Source organism: Candoia aspera, chromosome 3 (assembly GCF_035149785.1).
Source record: "Candoia aspera isolate rCanAsp1 chromosome 3, rCanAsp1.hap2, whole genome shotgun sequence".
NCBI lineage: Eukaryota > Metazoa > Chordata > Lepidosauria > Squamata > Boidae > Candoia > Candoia aspera.
The window spans coordinates 6,089,214-6,107,161 of NC_086155.1; the positions used below are offsets into that span (position 1 = coordinate 6,089,214).

General features: G+C 42.4%; 1 protein-coding gene across 1 annotated transcript in view; it reads left to right on the forward strand.

The window, feature by feature from the left end:
• Window positions 1–17,948, forward strand: part of MYT1 (myelin transcription factor 1) — a 112,660-nt gene that overhangs the window by 58,239 nt on the left and 36,473 nt on the right. The window contains exons 14-17 of the mRNA XM_063296919.1: window positions 317–471; window positions 9,664–9,726; window positions 9,903–9,971; window positions 14,716–14,778. Coding sequence (XP_063152989.1) covers window positions 317–471; window positions 9,664–9,726; window positions 9,903–9,971; window positions 14,716–14,778 — 350 coding nt within the window. The remainder of the gene's footprint in view (window positions 1–316; window positions 472–9,663; window positions 9,727–9,902; window positions 9,972–14,715; window positions 14,779–17,948) is intronic.

Sequence of the window (17,948 nt, forward strand, 5' to 3'; positions counted from 1 at the left end):
CTACCAAACTCCTCCTTATTTTTGGCTACCATAGATTAACACAGCAATTCTCCTCCTATGTTAACAGACCTCAGTAGCTTTATACTTGCCATAGTCCTGCTGTGGCATTCTAATGTCATCTGATCTTCAAGGGAATCTCCTTGCTGCCTCTATAAGCCAGAATCTAAATCTGCTGAGTTTTCTCCTTTGCTTCCGTTGTTTAAGTCCTTCTCATTAACCCTATTCAAGAATTCTCTGCAGTTTGGCCAGAAATACTGTTGGTGGTTCTGCCAAGCCACCTCTGCTCCCTCCAGAATCTCTTCTTGGTTTTTTGCAGTCAGAGCCCACAGCCCGTTCATTTGCTTCCTCTGAAGCAGATGAGCAAGAAGTTCCAGAAGAAAACTTTGAAGAAAGGAAGTACCCAGGGGAGATCACCTTGACCAACTTCAAGCTAAAGTTCCTTTCCAAGGAGATCAAGAAAGAGCTGCTTACGTGAGTCTTCCCACTTGGACTAAACAGCCATGCTGTAAAGCACTTGAGAAGGGGGCCAAAAGGCTAGACCACCCTCTCTCTGGCTTGCTTTAATTTAGATTCCTGCACTTAGCAAGGGTTGGACTTGACCCAAGGGATCCTTCCAACCACAGGACTCTGTGATGCAATTATAAGAAAGAAGAGATAAGTTTACTGGATGAACTTGGGAGGGAGTCCTTAAGAATCCTGCCCAAGATTCATTGATAGGATCTTATTTAATCCAAACAGTTCAAAAGCTGCTCCTGATTGTTGAGATGAAGAAAGACCCATTAAGAGTAGGGGGAGAGCAGTTCACTAAAACACCACAATTTTAGGACTCACTGAAGTGATGATCAATGCACACTTTTCCCCTTTTCATTTACTTTCGTGCTGAGCCTTGGTAATGCGGTGGTGGCAGAAAACAACTTTTGCTGAACATATTGCTTTGCTTCCCTGTTTATATGCTGTCATAACATTTCCTGAAAGCTGCATTTCCAAAATGTCCCACACTCTTGGCTACATCCTTTGCGAGCCACATCGCTCTTGCCCTCCAATTGTAGAAGGTTGAGGGGGTGGAAAAATGTGAGACAGAAGGGTTGCTGTTGTTTTTTACAAGCATCTGTGACTGTGAGATTCCCAAGTGTCATTCAGACTTTGAAATTCAGATTTTGAGGTGTGACTTTTCCAACTGGAAAAGGGAGAAGGTGGCAAGAGATGTAATGTGAATATTGGGATACCCAGAAAATTGCAAGGTAACAATCATGGGGTTGGAGGAAAATCCTGAGAGTGCCTTGGACTGCCAGAAGATCAAACCAGTCCATCCTCCAGGAAATAAAGCCAGACTGCTCACTTGAGGGAATGATATGAAAGGCCAAACTGAAATACTTTGGCCACATAATGAGAAGACAGGACACCCTGGAGAAGATGCTGATGCTAGGGAGAGTGGAGGGCAAAAGGAAGAGGGGCCGACCAAGGGCAAGATGGATGGGTGACATTCTAGAGGTGACGGACTCGTCCCTGGGGGAGCTGGGGGTGTTGACGACCGACAGGAAGCTCTGGCGTGGGCTGGTCCATGAAGTCACGAAGAGTCGGAAGCGACTAAACGAATAAACAACAACAATTATATTGTGAATTATTGCTATCTGTAGCCTCCCGTGTTTGAGATCCCAGAGTTGAACTGGCATGGGTCAACAGAACCTAATCTTAGTCCAAGGATTATAAAGATGGAAGAAGAATATAGTATCTCCTGAGCCTTTACCAGAAGATGTCACTTTGCTAATGCTAATTCTAATCCTTGGGGATGGTTGCTCTACTGGATCTCTATACAGGCAGTCCTTGCTTAACAACCATTCATTTAGTGATGGTTCGGACTTACGATGGTGCTGATAAAACTGACTTACGGTCAGTCCTCACACTTACGACCATTGCCATATCCCTGCAGTCATGTGATCACAATTCAGACACTTGGCAACCAGTTCACATTAATGACCGTTGCAGTGTCACATGGTCATGTGATTGCCATTTTTGACCTTCCCAGCCAACCTCTGGCTAGCAAAATCAATAGGGAACCGCATGATTTACTTAAAGACAACGTGGTTTGCTTAACAGCCATGGTGATTCGCTTAATGACTGCCACAAAAAGGTCATAAAATTGGGTCAGATTTGCTTTATGACTGCTTTGCTTAGCAACCAAAATTCTGGTCCCAGTTGTGGTCATTAAGCAAGGACTACCTGTAAGGCTACTTCATCATTTAACTTCATACAACATACTTAAGCTAGTACTGAATTGACCCATTTCTGGATTTACACAAGACAATGCATCACAAACAAACCAAATTGGCTGTGTTTGTACATCGGGTTAAGCCAAAGCTAAAGCTCTAATCAAGGATGACACTATCCAATTTTAGCATGTTGTCTGAGTGCAGCTGCTTAATCTTTCACTGATCTGGTTAATTGTGATGTTGCATGAACATAAGGAAGCCTGAATAATGCCGTTTCAGGGGTTGTAGAATGAATTTCCCCAATCTGTTCACCTAAAATAATAATAATAATAATCTGAAACCAACTGAAATGCATAAATACACCAATTATTTCCACTTCCAAAGAAATAGTGGCTTATTCCCCCAGTTCATGCACTCTGCCCCAAAGTTCTCCCTCCTTGCCTTTACCCCCCCCCCCATCCTCCATGTTACCTTCTTATTTCAGGGGTCTCCCTTGATTATTATTTCTGGTGGAGGAATGGTATGTGATTTACCCAGGGCCAGCCACTATGTTCAGCAAAGGATCGTTACCTTGTCGTGGTGCTGGAGCTTGAGCACCTCAATGATGCCATGAGCTAAACCGTGAAGGGCCACCCCAGACGGGAAGGTCATGACAGAGAGGTCAGACTAAATGCGATCCCTGGGGAAGGTCATGGCAACCCACCCCAGTATTCTTGCTGTGAAAACTAAATGGGTCAGTACAACCAGATATATGTCGGTATACCATCGGAAGATGAGACCCCCAGGTCGGAAGATGGTCAAACTGCTACTGGGGAGGAACAGAGGATGAGTTCAACTAGCCCCAAACGTGATGACGCAGCTAGCTCAAAGCCGAAAGGACAGCTAGCGGCCAACGGTGCTGGTGGTGAACGGCGAATCCGATGTTCGAAGGATCGACACACCATTGGAATCTGGAATGTAAGATCTATGAGCCAGGGCAAATTGGATGTGGTTATTGGTGAGATGTCAAGATTAAAGATAGACATTTTGGGCATCAGTGAACTGAAATGGACTGGAATGGGCCACTTCACATCAAATGACCACCAGATCTACTACTGTGGACAAGAGGACCACAGAAGAAATGGAGTAGCCTTCATACTTAATAGTAAAGTGGCTAAAGCAGTGCTTGGATACAATCCAAAAAACGATAGAATGATCTCAATTCGAATTCGGGGCAAGCCATCTAACATCACAGTGATCCAAATATACGCCCCAACCACAGATGCTGAAGAAGCTGAAGTAGAGCAGTTCTATGAGGGTCTGCAGAACCTACTGGACAAGACACCTAAAAGAGATGTTATTTTCATCACAGGAGACTGGAATGCTAAGGTGGGCAGTCAAATGACACCTGCAATTACAGGTAAGCATGGCCTGGGAGAACAAAACGAAGCAGGACATAGGCTGATAGAATTTTGCCAAGACAACTCACTCTGCAGAACAAACACTCTCTTCCAACAACCTAAGAGACAGCTTTATACAGGGACTTCACCAGATGGACAACACCGAAATCAGATTGACTACATCAATTGCAGCCAAAGGTGGTGGACATCTATACAGTCGGTAAAAACCTGGAGCTCACTGTAGTTCAGTTCACAAACTTCTTCTTGCACAATCTAAGATCAGACTAAAGAGATTAGGGAAGACCCACAGATCAGCTAGATATGAGCTCACTAATATTCCTAAGGAATATGCAGTGGAGGTGAAGAACAGATTTAAGGGACTGGACTTAGTAGATAGGGTCCCAGAAGAACTATGGACAGAAGTTCGCAACATCGTTCAGGAGGCGGCAACAAAATACCTCCCAAAGAAAGAGAAAACCAAGAAGGCAAAATGGCTGTCTGCTGAGACACTAGAAGTAGCCCAAGAAAGAAGGAAAGCAAAAGGCAACAGTGATAGGGGGAGATATGCCTAATTAAATGCAAAATTCCAGAGGTTAGCCAGAAGAGATATGGAATTATTTTTAAACAAGCAATGCGTGGAAGTGGAAGAAGACAATAGAATAGGAAGGACAAGAGACCTCTTCCAGAAAATTAGAAACATCGGAGGTAAATTCCAGGCCAAAATGGGTATGATCAAAAACAAAGATGGCAAGGACCTAACAGAAGAAGAAGAGATCAAGAAAAGGTGGCAAGAATATACGGAAGACCTGTATAGGAAGGATAACAATATCAGGGATAGCTTTGACGGTGTGGTCAGTGAGCTAGAGCCAGACATCCTGAAGAGTGAGGTTGAGTGGGCCTTAAGAAGCATTGCTAATAACAAGGCAGCAGGAGACGACGGCATCCCAGCTGAACTGTTCAAAATCTTGCAAGATGATGCTGTCAAGGTAATGCATGCTATATGCCAGCAAATTTGGAAAACACAAGAATGGCCATCAGCCTGGAAAAAATCAACTTATATCCCCATACCAAAAAAGGGGAACACTAAAGAATGTTCAAACTATCGAACAGTGGCACTCATTTCACATGCCAGTAAGGTAATGCTCAAGATCCTGCAAGGTAGACTTCAGCAATTCATGGAGCGAGAATTGCCAGATGTACAAGCTGGGTTTAGAAAAGGCAGAGGTACTAGGGACCAAATTGCCAATATCTGCTGGATAATGGAAAAAGCCAGGGAGTTTCAGAAAAACATCTATTTCTGTTTTATTGACTATTCTAAAGCCTTTGACTGTGTGGACCATAACAAATTGTGGCAAGTTCTTAGCGGTATGGGAGTACCAAGTCATCTTGTCTGCCTCCTGAAGAATCTGTATAACGACCAAGTAGCAACAGTAAGAACAGACCACGGAACAACGGACTGGTTTAAGATTGGGAACGGAGTACGGCAGGGCTGTATACTCTCACCCTACCTATCCAACTTGTACGCAGAACACATCATGCGACAAGCTGGGCTTGAGGAATCCAAGGCTGGAGTTAAAATCGCTGGAAGAAACATGAACAATCTCAGATATGCAGAAGATACCACTTTGATGGCTGAAAGCGAAGAGGAACTGAGGAGCCTTATGATGAAGGTGAAAGAAGAAAGTGCAAAAGCTGGCTTGCAGCTAAACCTCAAAAAAAAACAAGATTATGGCAACCAGCTTGATTGATAACTGGCAAATAGAGGGAGAAAATGTAGAAGCAGTGAAAGATTTTGTATTTCTACGTGCAAAGATTACTGCAGATGCTGACTGCAGTCAGGAAATCAGAAGACACTTAATCCTTGGAGAAGAGCAATGATAAATCTCGATAAAATAGTTAAGAGCAGAGACATCACACTGACAACAAAGGCCCGCATAGTTAAAGCAATGGTGTTCCCCGTAGTAACATATGGCTGCGAGAGCTGGACCATAAGGAAGGCTGAGCGAAGGAAGATCGATGCTTTGGAACTGTGGTGTTGGAGGAAAATCCTGAGAGTGCCTTGGACTGCAGGAAGATCAAACCAGTCCATCCTCCAGGAAATAAAGCCAGACTGCTCACTTGAGGGAATGATATGAAAGGCCAAACTGAAATATTTTGGCCACATAATGAGAAGACAGGACAGCCTGGAGAAGATGCTGATGCTAGGGAGAGTGGAGGGCAAAAGGAAGAGGGGCCGACCAGGGGCAAGGTGGATGGATGACATTCTAGAGGTGACGGACTCGTCCCTGGGGGATCTGGGGGTGTTGACGACCGACAGGAAGCTCTGGCGTGGGCTGGTCCAGGAAGTCATGAAGAGTCGGAAGCGACTAAAGGAATAAACAACAGCCACTATGTTTCTCCAGGGTCCAGGAGATAAAAACAACACCAAGTTCCAATCTGAGAGAAGGAAAGGCATGCTTTTCCCCACACCACAATACTTGTTTCTCAGGTATGAGACTAGCTGATACCAGCTGTAAATCTGAAAGGCCATCTGCCTTGATAATATCTCACTATCTTCTAGAGCAGTGTTTCTCAACCTTAGCAATGTTAAGATGGGTGGACTTCAACCCCCAGAATTCCTCAGCCAGCCACTGTTCTAGAACATGCTGGCTGGGGAATTCTGGGAGTTGAAGTCCACCCATCTTAAAGTTGCCGAGGTTGAGAAATACTGTCCAAGAGCAATACCACACTGATAGTCAATGGCATTCTGAACATCTAAATGAAAGGCAGCTTCCCAGGTCCAATGTAATATTAAGTTAAGTCCTAGCCTACGTCAGCCCAAGGATTCTGGCCATCAGGAAGTAATTTATTCCTTGTTCCTTATTCTTCATGGCTCCCCATTTTCTACTCCAGATCCCATCTGGCCTCCCTTCTTTATTCCATTTTTGTATTTTTGTACAATTAAATAATTGATCAGAATAATTGATTGGCCCCTTTATGAGGCTAGACAATGAAAGTATGCAGTTTTCTGTCATTTCAGATTATAGGATGTGTGTGTGTGTGTGTGTGTGTGCGTGTGAGAGAGAGAGAGAGAGAAAAAGAAGTGATATGATATGTGATAACACAACACCATGGTGCAGAATTATGACCACTGATTCCCAAATTCATTTACTTCAAAAGACTAATCTGAATTTTGAAACCAAGCACACTCCACAAATATAACAATTATTTCTGCTTTCAAAAAAATACAGCTTATTCACCCAGTTCTTGCAATTTGCCCCCAAACTGTCTACGTACACTCAAATGTAATGAAAATCTTATGTATTGTGAATATCATAAACTTCTGAAACTGACAGGAACTGGCCATTTTATTTCAGTGAAGATGACATTGTATTAACAATCTTTATTTTTAATATCTGTCTTGTGCTATTTGTATGTTATAAGACACGAGGGACCACTTTTGAGGGCTGAAAGCATGGATGCAAATGATATATATACATACACACACACACACACACACACACACACATATTTTTGTAAATCAGGTCTAATGAGGCTATTGTTTATGTTCAAAGTTGTGTTAAAGCTGTGGGGGTTTTAAATGATTGCAACTTTGGGGGAAAAGGTCGTACACAACTTTGCAAATTTGAATTGGCATATTCAGTGGCATTTGGAAAATGCAGACCAACATCAAACTCAAGAACAGGGAATAAGAAGGGAAATCCCTTTTAATAAATTCAAAAGCTGCCAAGAGAAGCACAGTGATACAGCATGCATGCCACGTTATTGTTTAATGGCAGTCTAAACATCAACAGGAATGGCTCCAGCTGCTTTAGCACACTGGAGTAATCCAGCTAGGGTTTCATTTAAGTATTCCAGCAGTTCATGCAAGTATGCATTTGGTATTTTAAAGAAGCAAGCTTCCAGCCCAGAGGTAAGAAATCTGTGTTTCAGCAGATGTTGTGAATCTCCAACGCGTATCTTAGCCAACATTGCCAGTGATGAGGGAAACTTCTAAGCATTTCTTTTTATCGATTTGTCCCCACTGTTTGTTAACTTTGAGCATAAATGTTTCCCTTAGCTCAGGGGTCCCCAACCCCAGGGCCGTGGACCGGTCCCGGTCCGTGGCCTGTTAGGAACCGGGCCGCACACCAGGAGGTGAGCGGTGGGCGAGCGAGCGAATTTACAGCCTGAGTGTTTATAGCTGCTCCCCATTGCTCGCATTACCACCTGAGCTCCACCTCCTGTCAGAGAAAGCAAGCCCATTGGCTGCTATCTCCAACGGCGCAAAGAAAAAAGAATAAAAGGTCGGGAAAAAGAGGAACCGCTTGAATCATCCCAAAACCATCCCCTGCCCTCGGTCCGTGGAAAAATTGTCTTCCATGAAACCGATCCCTGGTGCTAAAAAGGTTGAGAACCGCTGCTTTAACTAGTATGTTTGGTAGGGGTGACTTATATCTGCAAAAGCTGAACTAGAGCAGAGAAGAGATTTGGCTGTGTAGAGCTAAAGTGATGATGGCAGCAACTTGGCAGAACTAATGAAACCATGAGCGAACTACATGTAGTCCTCGCTTAACGGCCGTTCATTTAGCAACCGTTCAGACTTACAACAGTGCTAAATCCCAACTTACAATCACTCCTCACACTTAGAACCATTGCAGCATCCCTGCGGTCACACGATCATGATTTGGGCGCTTGGCAACTGGTTTGCATTTAACAACCGTCACAGCATCCTGCGGTCATGTGATTGTAATTTTCGACCTTCCACCTGGCTTCTGGCAAGCAAAATCAGTGGGGAACCGTGTGATTTGTTTAGTGACCACACAGTTCCTTAACAACCATGTGATTCGCTTAATGACTGCTGCAAAAATGGTTGTAAAATCGGGTCGGATTTGCTTAATGACTGCATTGCTGAGCGACCAAAATTCCTGTCCCAGTTGTGGTCATAAGCGAGGACTACTTGTAGAAGGCCTACAGCTTAGGCCTTCATGCACTTCTACTTAAAAAAAAAACTAAATTTCATCTCCTCTCTTGATGGTAGCTCCTATTTTCACATATTTCCCCCTTTTCATTGAAGGCTACTAAGTAAAGGCAGTTGTGCAGGACCACTAAAAATGGTGCTAATCTTTGTAATTAGCACTAAAAATGTACCACTAAAAATGGTGTACCACTAAAAATGCTGCTAATCTTTGTAATTAGCACTAAAAATGTACCACTAAAAATGGTGTACCACTAAAAAGCTGCTAATCTTTGTAACCACAACAGCTAGGGCAGTGCTGAGGACCTCTTGACCTCCTAGATGTTTCTGAACTAGCTTTTGTTATAAAAGCAGTGACCTAGATACAGTGCAAAGGGTCCGGTTAGGGACAGGTCATCATGGAGAAAATCTATGTGGTCACTAAGACTCAACAACGACTTGATGGCAGGCCATCATCATCATCATCATCAGATACAGCACAAATACAGCTTTCCCAGCGCCACCTCCAGACTTACAAGCTAGAAGAAAGGGGTAGCATTTTGTCAACTGGGAATAGGCAGTTACTAACCGCGCAGTAACCACTTAGTATGATGACCCAGCTTGGTGCCTCTTGGTAAGCCAGCCATCATGGCACAACATTTTATCCATAGGGATGGGCAGTGAACAGATAATACAAACCCCACCACCGTTATGGAAGATCTCAGTATGTCAGACAGGCTAATCCTAAATCATTCAAATCAATACCTCTCAAATATTCATCTTTTGGGTGGGAGGGTTCTCTTTAAACAGAATTATCAGCTAATAATTCCTCCCTTTAAGGTGATGCTTCAGGGGTCTGTTTACAAACTATGTAGATATATATATATATATTGCTGCTCACCAGATGCCAAATTTATCTCTAGAAAGCTGTTGAGCACCCCAAGGAAGCATGACTGGACTTCTAAAAATCCATAAAACTCTTCGATAAATCCCCCCTCCCCAAATTTTGATGGGAAAAAAAAGAGATTTTCTTCTCCTTTTTTATATTTTTAAATTTTTTCACATATGCATGAATCTTACTGATTTCTTTATTTTTTTTGCCACTCACGTTTCTTTCCCCATAATTATTTTTGTTCAGTTGCCCTACCCCAGGCTGTGATGGCAGCGGACACATCACGGGAAATTATGCATCTCACCGCAGGTTAGTCGACCTTCCCTACCCTACTCTCTTCAGGTTCTGATCGTCTCTTAAAAATCTTTTCTTAAAAAAAAAATAGTGTGGATACTTTGGTTCTATTCCTTCTTCCCCTTGCTTTTATCTTCCCTCCTTTTTTTTTTTTTTTAGCTTACCCAAATATTCCATCTCTTCTTTTTCAGCCTTTCTGGTTGCCCTCTTGCTGACAAGAGTCTCAGAAATCTCATGGCTGCCCACTCTGCTGACCTCAAGTATGTTTGCGCTCAACTTGAATCTCTGTCTCCTTATCCCTACAGGTAGTCCTTGCTTAACAACCATTCGTTTAGTGACAGTTCGGACTTATGACAGTGCTGAAAAAAATGACTTACAACTGGTCCTCACACTAACAACTGTCTCAGCAACCCCGTGGTCACGTGATCGTGATTTGGGCAACCGGTTCGCATTTATGACCATCGCAGCGCCCCATGGTCACACGATCACTATTTTTGACCTTCCCAGACAGCTTCTGGCAAGCAAAATCAATGGGGAAACCGCATGATTCATTTAACGACCACATGGTTTGCTTAATGCCCGTGGTGATTTGTTTAATGACTGCCACAAAAAAGGTCGTAAAATCAGGATGGATTTGCTTAATGACTGCTTCGCTTAGCAACCAAAAATTTGATCCCAGTTGTGGTCGTTAAGCTAGGACTACCTCTATCACTCTTGCTTTTTATTCTTTTTCTTGCAATTTCCCTTTACCATGAGCCAATTCTAAGTCTGCCTGTGAGCTAATTTTACCTGCCAATTCACTCTATTGGAATGGGAAGGGACACACACTTTTGATGACTGTAAGAAAAAGTGGCCTGAAATTCTTACACACACACACACACACGAACTTATATATACTTCTGAATCTCAGGCAGATTTTTATTGGCCATCCTAGACTTATGCTACCCCATTTTCCCCCCAAAACTCTCTCTTGATTATTTTCTAGACCCTGCAACATTGGCAGGCCTTCTTCTGGATAATAGCACTGTTTTTGTTAGCTGAGTTGATAACTGATGGGCCGCAGGCTGAGAAAACAGCACAATTGCTGGTCTAGGACAGGAAATTTGTCCAAAATTTCAAGTTTTTCAAACAGCAGTCTTGCTTCTCCTTCTGTGAGACTTGAAAATTTCTACCAGTTCTTTCACCTGACGATAGCATTTTTTTTCTTGTTCAGTTAAAACCAAATTAATTCTGTTGAAGCCTTCTCTGCGCATTATGCAAAGTTGCTATTCAGTGGTATCAGAATCATGGCAACAGTTGTATGTTCACTTTTAGATGGAGTTGTACTCGCAGAGGAAGGACTGTGTGGGAATCAGAGAAAGAAAGATGATTCTGTTCGTTTTTGAAGCATGATCTAACTAGCCTCCCTCACTCTGCGTCAAGCATTTGGTGACACTTCTATCAGTTTGTTTTTCACATTCACGCAAATGGTTGCTTCACATAAACAACCTTTTTTCAAAAACTCTTTTTCTCAGAGGCAGTCAGCTGAAAGATAACTTGGGACTTTATTTTCCACCCATTCTTAATTTTATTGTTGGTGTTTAGCATACAGTGAACCTTCTCTTTGACAGGAGCAACCACTGAAAACTTACGCCTTAGGACTAACTCATAAGCCATTATTTCATCACAACTAATCTACAGAAAATATTTACCCTGGTGTAATAAATTAGAATCTGAACTGCACCGGGGTGGCTTATAAATTTGCAGGCTCTGTCATACTGTTTATTTATTGAATAATTTATATACCACCTCCCATACAGTCTCATCTTGACAAGGTAGTATTCAATCTCAACAAATAAGCACCTCGTGAAAGATGATCTTAAAAACTGGTCTTCTGAATCAGTTCAGAGATCAACTGAGAAGTGAAAAAAAGCAATCCAGAGGGGAGGGTATATATTGAGGAAACATTGGTTCAGTTTATCCTGATAGTAATCGTGTTTACTTGAATGTAAACGGGGTAATTATATTTGGGGTCACAGCCACCACAATATTCTTCTCCATATGGAAAAATGATAGATATTCTAAGTGGATTCCAAAAGAACATAGGGTTATTAAAGCAGTTCTGGATCCTGAATAATGCCCAAAACCTATATTATACTTGTTCAGTTCTTTTCCTGTGAACATGCAGTATAATTAAAAATGCAGACTCAGATGAACTTTGCTGCAAGCCAGAATGTGCCAAACTGCAGCTTGCCTTTTAAGGGAATGGTGCTGTTCATGGCAGATGATTTTCTGATGCCCTCCAGTATCGTTCTCGGTCCTTCACAATAGCAGAATTTCACACACATCTCCCCAGAAAGGTAAGTGTCCCCCACCTCCACCCTGGCCCTTCTGATCTCTTTCCACTTCAAAGACTTCTGGCCGAGTTTAAGAAGCCTAAAGAAGAAGCAAAGTGAATTTCAGTTCTCTGCTCTTGGGGATTCATTCCGAAAAATTCTGAGTGAGACAATACACCTAAGGCTATCATTTCCACGTTGACCTGCATGTGTGAATATTCCATCAGATTGAACACTATAGACAGAACTTTTTATCACATCGTCTCATCCATCAGGCACATTTTTCCTAAGATCTGTTCATTCATGCAGTTACCAGTCACCAAAGGTTGGCTAATCAGGCTGAGGGAAATGAAAGTTTGCATATTCTTGGGGTGACCTTTAAATTGGCCTAATTGAGCTTCCTACGTGTGGGGAGTAGAATAACCTGGTCCTAAATCATTTCAAGCTCCAGAAGCTGCCAGTTGCCTTAATAAGGTGCTAATTACACTAAGAAAGTTGTGAATTGTTGTTATAAGGAGCTCATAGAGGGTTGTTCAACACTGCCATGCAAAAGGAGGTAGAATTAGGTTCACGAGCATATGGAGAATACCAAGTTGGAGTGTGGAAATTTTTAGCACCCTCAGGACTCCTGTCCGTTTTAAACACATCCTCTCTTCAAGATTCTGGATGCATTTTTACAACACTTGTAAAGTGGTAACTATTTTTATTACACTTCTAGGGAATCTATTTCCACATGGTTAGCACAACGTGCTACACTTGGCATCCCTCCATAACATTTTAAAAACTACCGGCCTGTGCAAAAAATAGTTTCTGTGCACCATTTTTCTTGTCAATCTGCTGTTAGAAGTAGGAAAGACAAACAAGTGTCTATATTCAATTGTTTCTGAATGCAAAGCTGAAAAGCTTCAGGAAGCATTTGGATGAAATAAGAGCAACCTTAAATTGGGGACAGAATTAGGGCACTCCTACATCCATCTCCCAAGAATGCTTCAAACTGGATTTTTGCACAGAGGAGGAGGTTGAATTCAATGGCCTAGTAGCCTTTTTCAACTCTAGGATTCTTTTATCAGTCTATTAATCCATTCAGAAGTAATAAAATTCCCTCCTCCCCCATGTTCCAGCCAGAAAAAGGAAATAAAATAAAATAAATCGTTGACACCATCCCCACCCCATCCATGTCTTTCAAAGCACAGATTGGTGTGCATTTTTCTCATAGTTTTGCAAAAAAGATGTTGCAGGTAGGTACAGTATAATGGAAATTTGAGATAGAAGGCTGATTATAAAAAAATATACCTTATATAATCACGGATAAGCCCATCTACAGATAAACTGACCCTCAAAATTTCAGCCAAAATACCATGAAAAATGCATCACCTGTGGATGAACTGAATTTTCCACCGCAGCGACAGCAAAACTGCAAACTGTAACATTATCATTTATAAAACTGCACAATTTTATGGCCGTGACAGACTTTTAAAAATCTGAACTCTGGTCTGCAGATAAGCCGAACCCAATGCTGGGGTTTATTTTGGAACCTAAAATTCTCAGCTTATCCACAAGTATACACGGTAAACAAAAACGAAGCCTCAAAAGTCATGACCAACATGACTCCATTCCTTTGTTCTATTTAAAAGCCCCTGTGGGTTATGGAGAATGATAGCATACCACCAATTTTGCAACCAGGAGCTTTTCCCAACATTCATACCCATTGCTGCATGTTGTTATAAAGGGGAGCAAAGTAGTAAGTTCGAAACAATGCATACAGGAAAAGGTAAGCTCTAAAATAGGAGCCGCTCAACAGTAGAATTTATAACAGCAGGAACTGGTGGGCTCCCTTTGCTGAATGTCTTCAAGCACAAACTGGCCCACCAGTGTTTGGGGATAGTATACAAGTAGTCCTCATTTAGTGACTACTGGGACTGGCAACCCAGTCATTAAGCGAAGCAGTAGCTAAGTGAAACCATGACTGTGCTTATGTTCTTATTTCAGCTTTCCTTTGCTTTACAGACGTGTAAAGGTTGTCAATGCGAGGATTGGTCATAAAGTTACTTTTTCAACACCATAATAACTGTTAATGGTCACTGTACGAAGCAGTCGCTGAACAAGGACTAGCTGTAATTTGAATTCCTGCAGACAGCAGGGTTGGATTTGATGGCTTAGCTCCTCCCTTCCAAATCTAAGATTCTATGAATGTGGGGAAATTGTTTGAATCTTTCATTCCAGCACAACTTTTTGTTCTCATGTTCATCCTGTTTCTCATCTCTATTCTATAGTAATAAATGCGATAGGACTGTGCATCCCCTCCATTTTAGGGTTTTCTTTCTTTCTTTCTTCCCTGGGGTCCTAGAATCATAGGAGGCAACAAATTACTGTGATAAGAGAGAGAGAGAAAACAGTTCTCAAACTTGTGATGAAAACAATTGATTCTGAAATTGTAGACTGGATTTGCCTTACTTTGATGTGCGATCTGAAGGGAAGCAGATTTACAATCATGTTAATGTCATTTTGAATTTCCTTAAAAGACATTTACCTACAGCAAAAAAAAAAAGTTTCCAGCCCCACTCCTGAGATGATTTCTTCTTCCTCTTCCTCTTCCTCTTCTTCCTTCCCCTCCCTCCCTCCCTCCCTCCCTCCCTCCCTTCCTTCCTTCCTTCCTTCCTTCCTTCTCTCTTCCTTTTCATTTACTTAGGTGCCCAACTCCCGGCTGTGATGGGTCCGGTCATATAACAGGAAATTATGCATCACACAGGAGGTAAGTTGAACTTGTGTGTAATAAAACGAGACAGGTACCAGAAGGAGAAGGGGAGAATTAAGGCATCTGGGAAACTCACAAGCACAGGCCTTCTTGGATGAGGTCAAAAAAGTCAGGATGGTGGCCACAACACACAATCAGGTTCCTGGCCCATGGTGATGGCCACCATCTTGATTTTTTTTATCCACCCCATCCCACTTATTTATGTATTTATTTAAAATGGATTTATATAGCCACCCTTCTCACTAATGCGACTCTGGGTGGCTAAAAAGGTTAAAAAGTACAATATTTAAAAAATATGAATTACCCACCCAGAGACAAAATGGCTGCCGCAGAGACCATACACAGGGAGGGTGGGCTCAATTACTCCCCTGACCCCCATGGCTGGGGAAACAGCCAGGTCTTCAAGGCTTTCCGAAAGGTCAACACGGTTGGGGGCAACCTAACCACCAGCAGGAGGTTGTTCCACAGGGCAGGCACAGCTACAGAACAGACACACTTCCCAGGTCCCATAAGATGACAGTCCCTGATCAATGGGACCTGGAGCATGCCCCTCCTGCTACAAGGGTAGAAGCTTGTAGACAAACCTGCCCACAGGATTGGACTGGAAGGAGATGGCCCCTTCTGCTGTCAGGGCCAGCAATCCATGTTTAATGCACATGGCATTCTGTTAGGATAGGCTATCAGTGTAGTGTTCTAGGATGTTTCCTGACCTGGCTGACCTCAAAGGCTGACCTCAGTTTTGAAAACTTGACAGTGCTTCCCCTTCCTGCCCTTTTATACTAAAGACAGTCAAGGCAGGACAATCTTGAGTTTCTTTGTTGGCCACAAAGTGTGGTAAAGTCTATAAGCCCAAAGCTCAATCCAGTAAGACTCTGGACACGAGGAAACTTTTCTCCATTTTATTTGGTGCCAAGTGAAATGGGATTCCTCTCCCAAAAGAGGAACCCCAAACTTCTCAAAAACCAAGCATTTTATACTTTTTTAAGAAGGAGTGGTTACAAGCAAAAAGCAATAATTGGGTAATTTTGGCTGCAGTGGTCTCCAGTATCTCTCAGGTATGCATACATTTGTGCTTTTACCTCATATAGTTATATTTTCTGCTTCCTAAGAATCGCTTCCACCTTAAGGCAGGAAATTACCTAATGGAAGGCATGATTTTTACCATGCTAATGATCTGCCTGGCTACTTTTGGACAAGATATTTCTTATATGCGCATGCTTGCGCTCTTTCCCTTATCTCTACTGGCTCTATCTTATTCCACCCTGGCTATCTCCCCTCCGTGCCATCTCTGCTGCCCATATTATCTCTACGGCCATCATAAATCAGCATCCTTGTACCACTGTACCATCTTTGGCAGACATCACACAGGCCTCACAATTGCAACACTGGCTTTTCCAGTCACTGCCTTCACTTTCTCACACCTTCCTGTTTTCCCAGGCTAAGTTCATGTTTTACTAATGGTTCCTCCTCCATCTCCTCTATAATCCCCTCTTTTTTTTTCCCAGAGTTTTGCTTTCATTTTCTTCCCAGAAAATGATCCCTCTCCTCCCTCCTCACTCTGAATACACTCCCTTCTCCCCACTCTCCTCTCTGGCTTGGCCACTCTTCTTCCTTCCCTCCCCTCAAGTTCATCCTTTCGTACTCAAGTCATGCCTTCTCATCAAAATTGCCTTCTTCCCCCCTTCTGTTCCCAGCTGGGCATTCAAAATGATGGAAGGCTTCCAGCCAGTCAGAGCTGAGAAACCCTCACTGGGTTCTGATAGGTGGAAGGCTTCCAGCCAATCAGAGGTGAGAAACCCTCACTGGCATTCTGATTGGTGGAAGGCTTCCAGCCAATCAGAGGTGAGAGACCCTCACTTGCATTCTGATTGGGGGAGGGATGCAAGGCAATGATTGCTGAGAAACTCTACTTGCGCACAATGCACTGTCACAGCCACCATTTGACTTTTTGGATTATATCCTGCAGATACCCTTGGCACTGGTTTTTCCTTGTGGCCTCCCATCCAAGTTCTAACAATGTCCAATATTTTTATTTATTTATTTATTTATTTATTATCCTTCCTTTATTATTTTTATAAATAACTCAAGGCAGGGAACATACCTCATACTCCTTCCTCCTCCTCTTTTCCCCACAACAACAACCCTGTGAGGTGGGCTGGGCTGAGAGAGAGGGACTGGCCAAGGTCACCCAGCCGGCTTTCACGCCTAAGGCATGAATATGAATAATGAATATTGCTAAGCTTTTTCAAGATCAGCTAAGATTGGTTAGGCGTTTCCAATTTAAGCAATTTTTTTAAAATAGGAAGCAATATATGCAAATGTTTTAAATTAATAATAAAAATCTACAGCCCAGAAGTTGCATGCAACTGCTAAAGTAGTTTTTTTGCAGCCCCCTTCAACTATGATTGCTGAAAATTAGTGCTCCTTTTCCAATCACTTTGAGAACAAGAGAGGAATAGACTTTCCAGGTCTGGGATTTTCAGTTTCTCTGCTCCAGCCTGGATCTCCTGACCAGTTTACAAAGTAAGTCCCAGAAATTAAGGCTCTACAGACCTATCCCTACTTGGATAGTGGGACAGGAACAGACGCGTCCCTACTTGTTCCCCATTCATCTGCACAAACATGAACAGTATAAAAGAGTCTCCTCTTCTTTCTTAGCAGATAGAGAGAAGTAGTCAAATTCAAGTAAAAAAAGAGAGAAATCCTAAGGAACTTTTAATGCAATAAAACATAATAATCTCCCCCTCCCCCTCTGCAATTTCTCCAGCTTCCTGTCTGGGGCCTTGGGGACTGGACAGGCTGTGACTAAAATACAGATTACATATGCATTCCTAGAAAAAATAATTCAATTTCAATTGTGCAGACATTTCTAGTCGCTCTTGGCACAACAGACAAATCGCAATACATCTGTGAAAGTTAGCGAGAGATGAATCCTACTTTCATCTCTTTAATCTGATTTTAAAAAACCTAAACGTCCCAGAATCAGATTACTAACATGCTCCTCAGCAGCATCAAGATAAAAGCGTGAGATTTTAGCTGATGCAAAATTCCTGTTAATAACACCACTGTATTTATGAGTTCTATTATCTTTTTCGAACATTAATGAGAACCTCATGGTCTCCCATTTGAACAGTTCCATTAACATCTGCCATCTGCTAGCAAATACC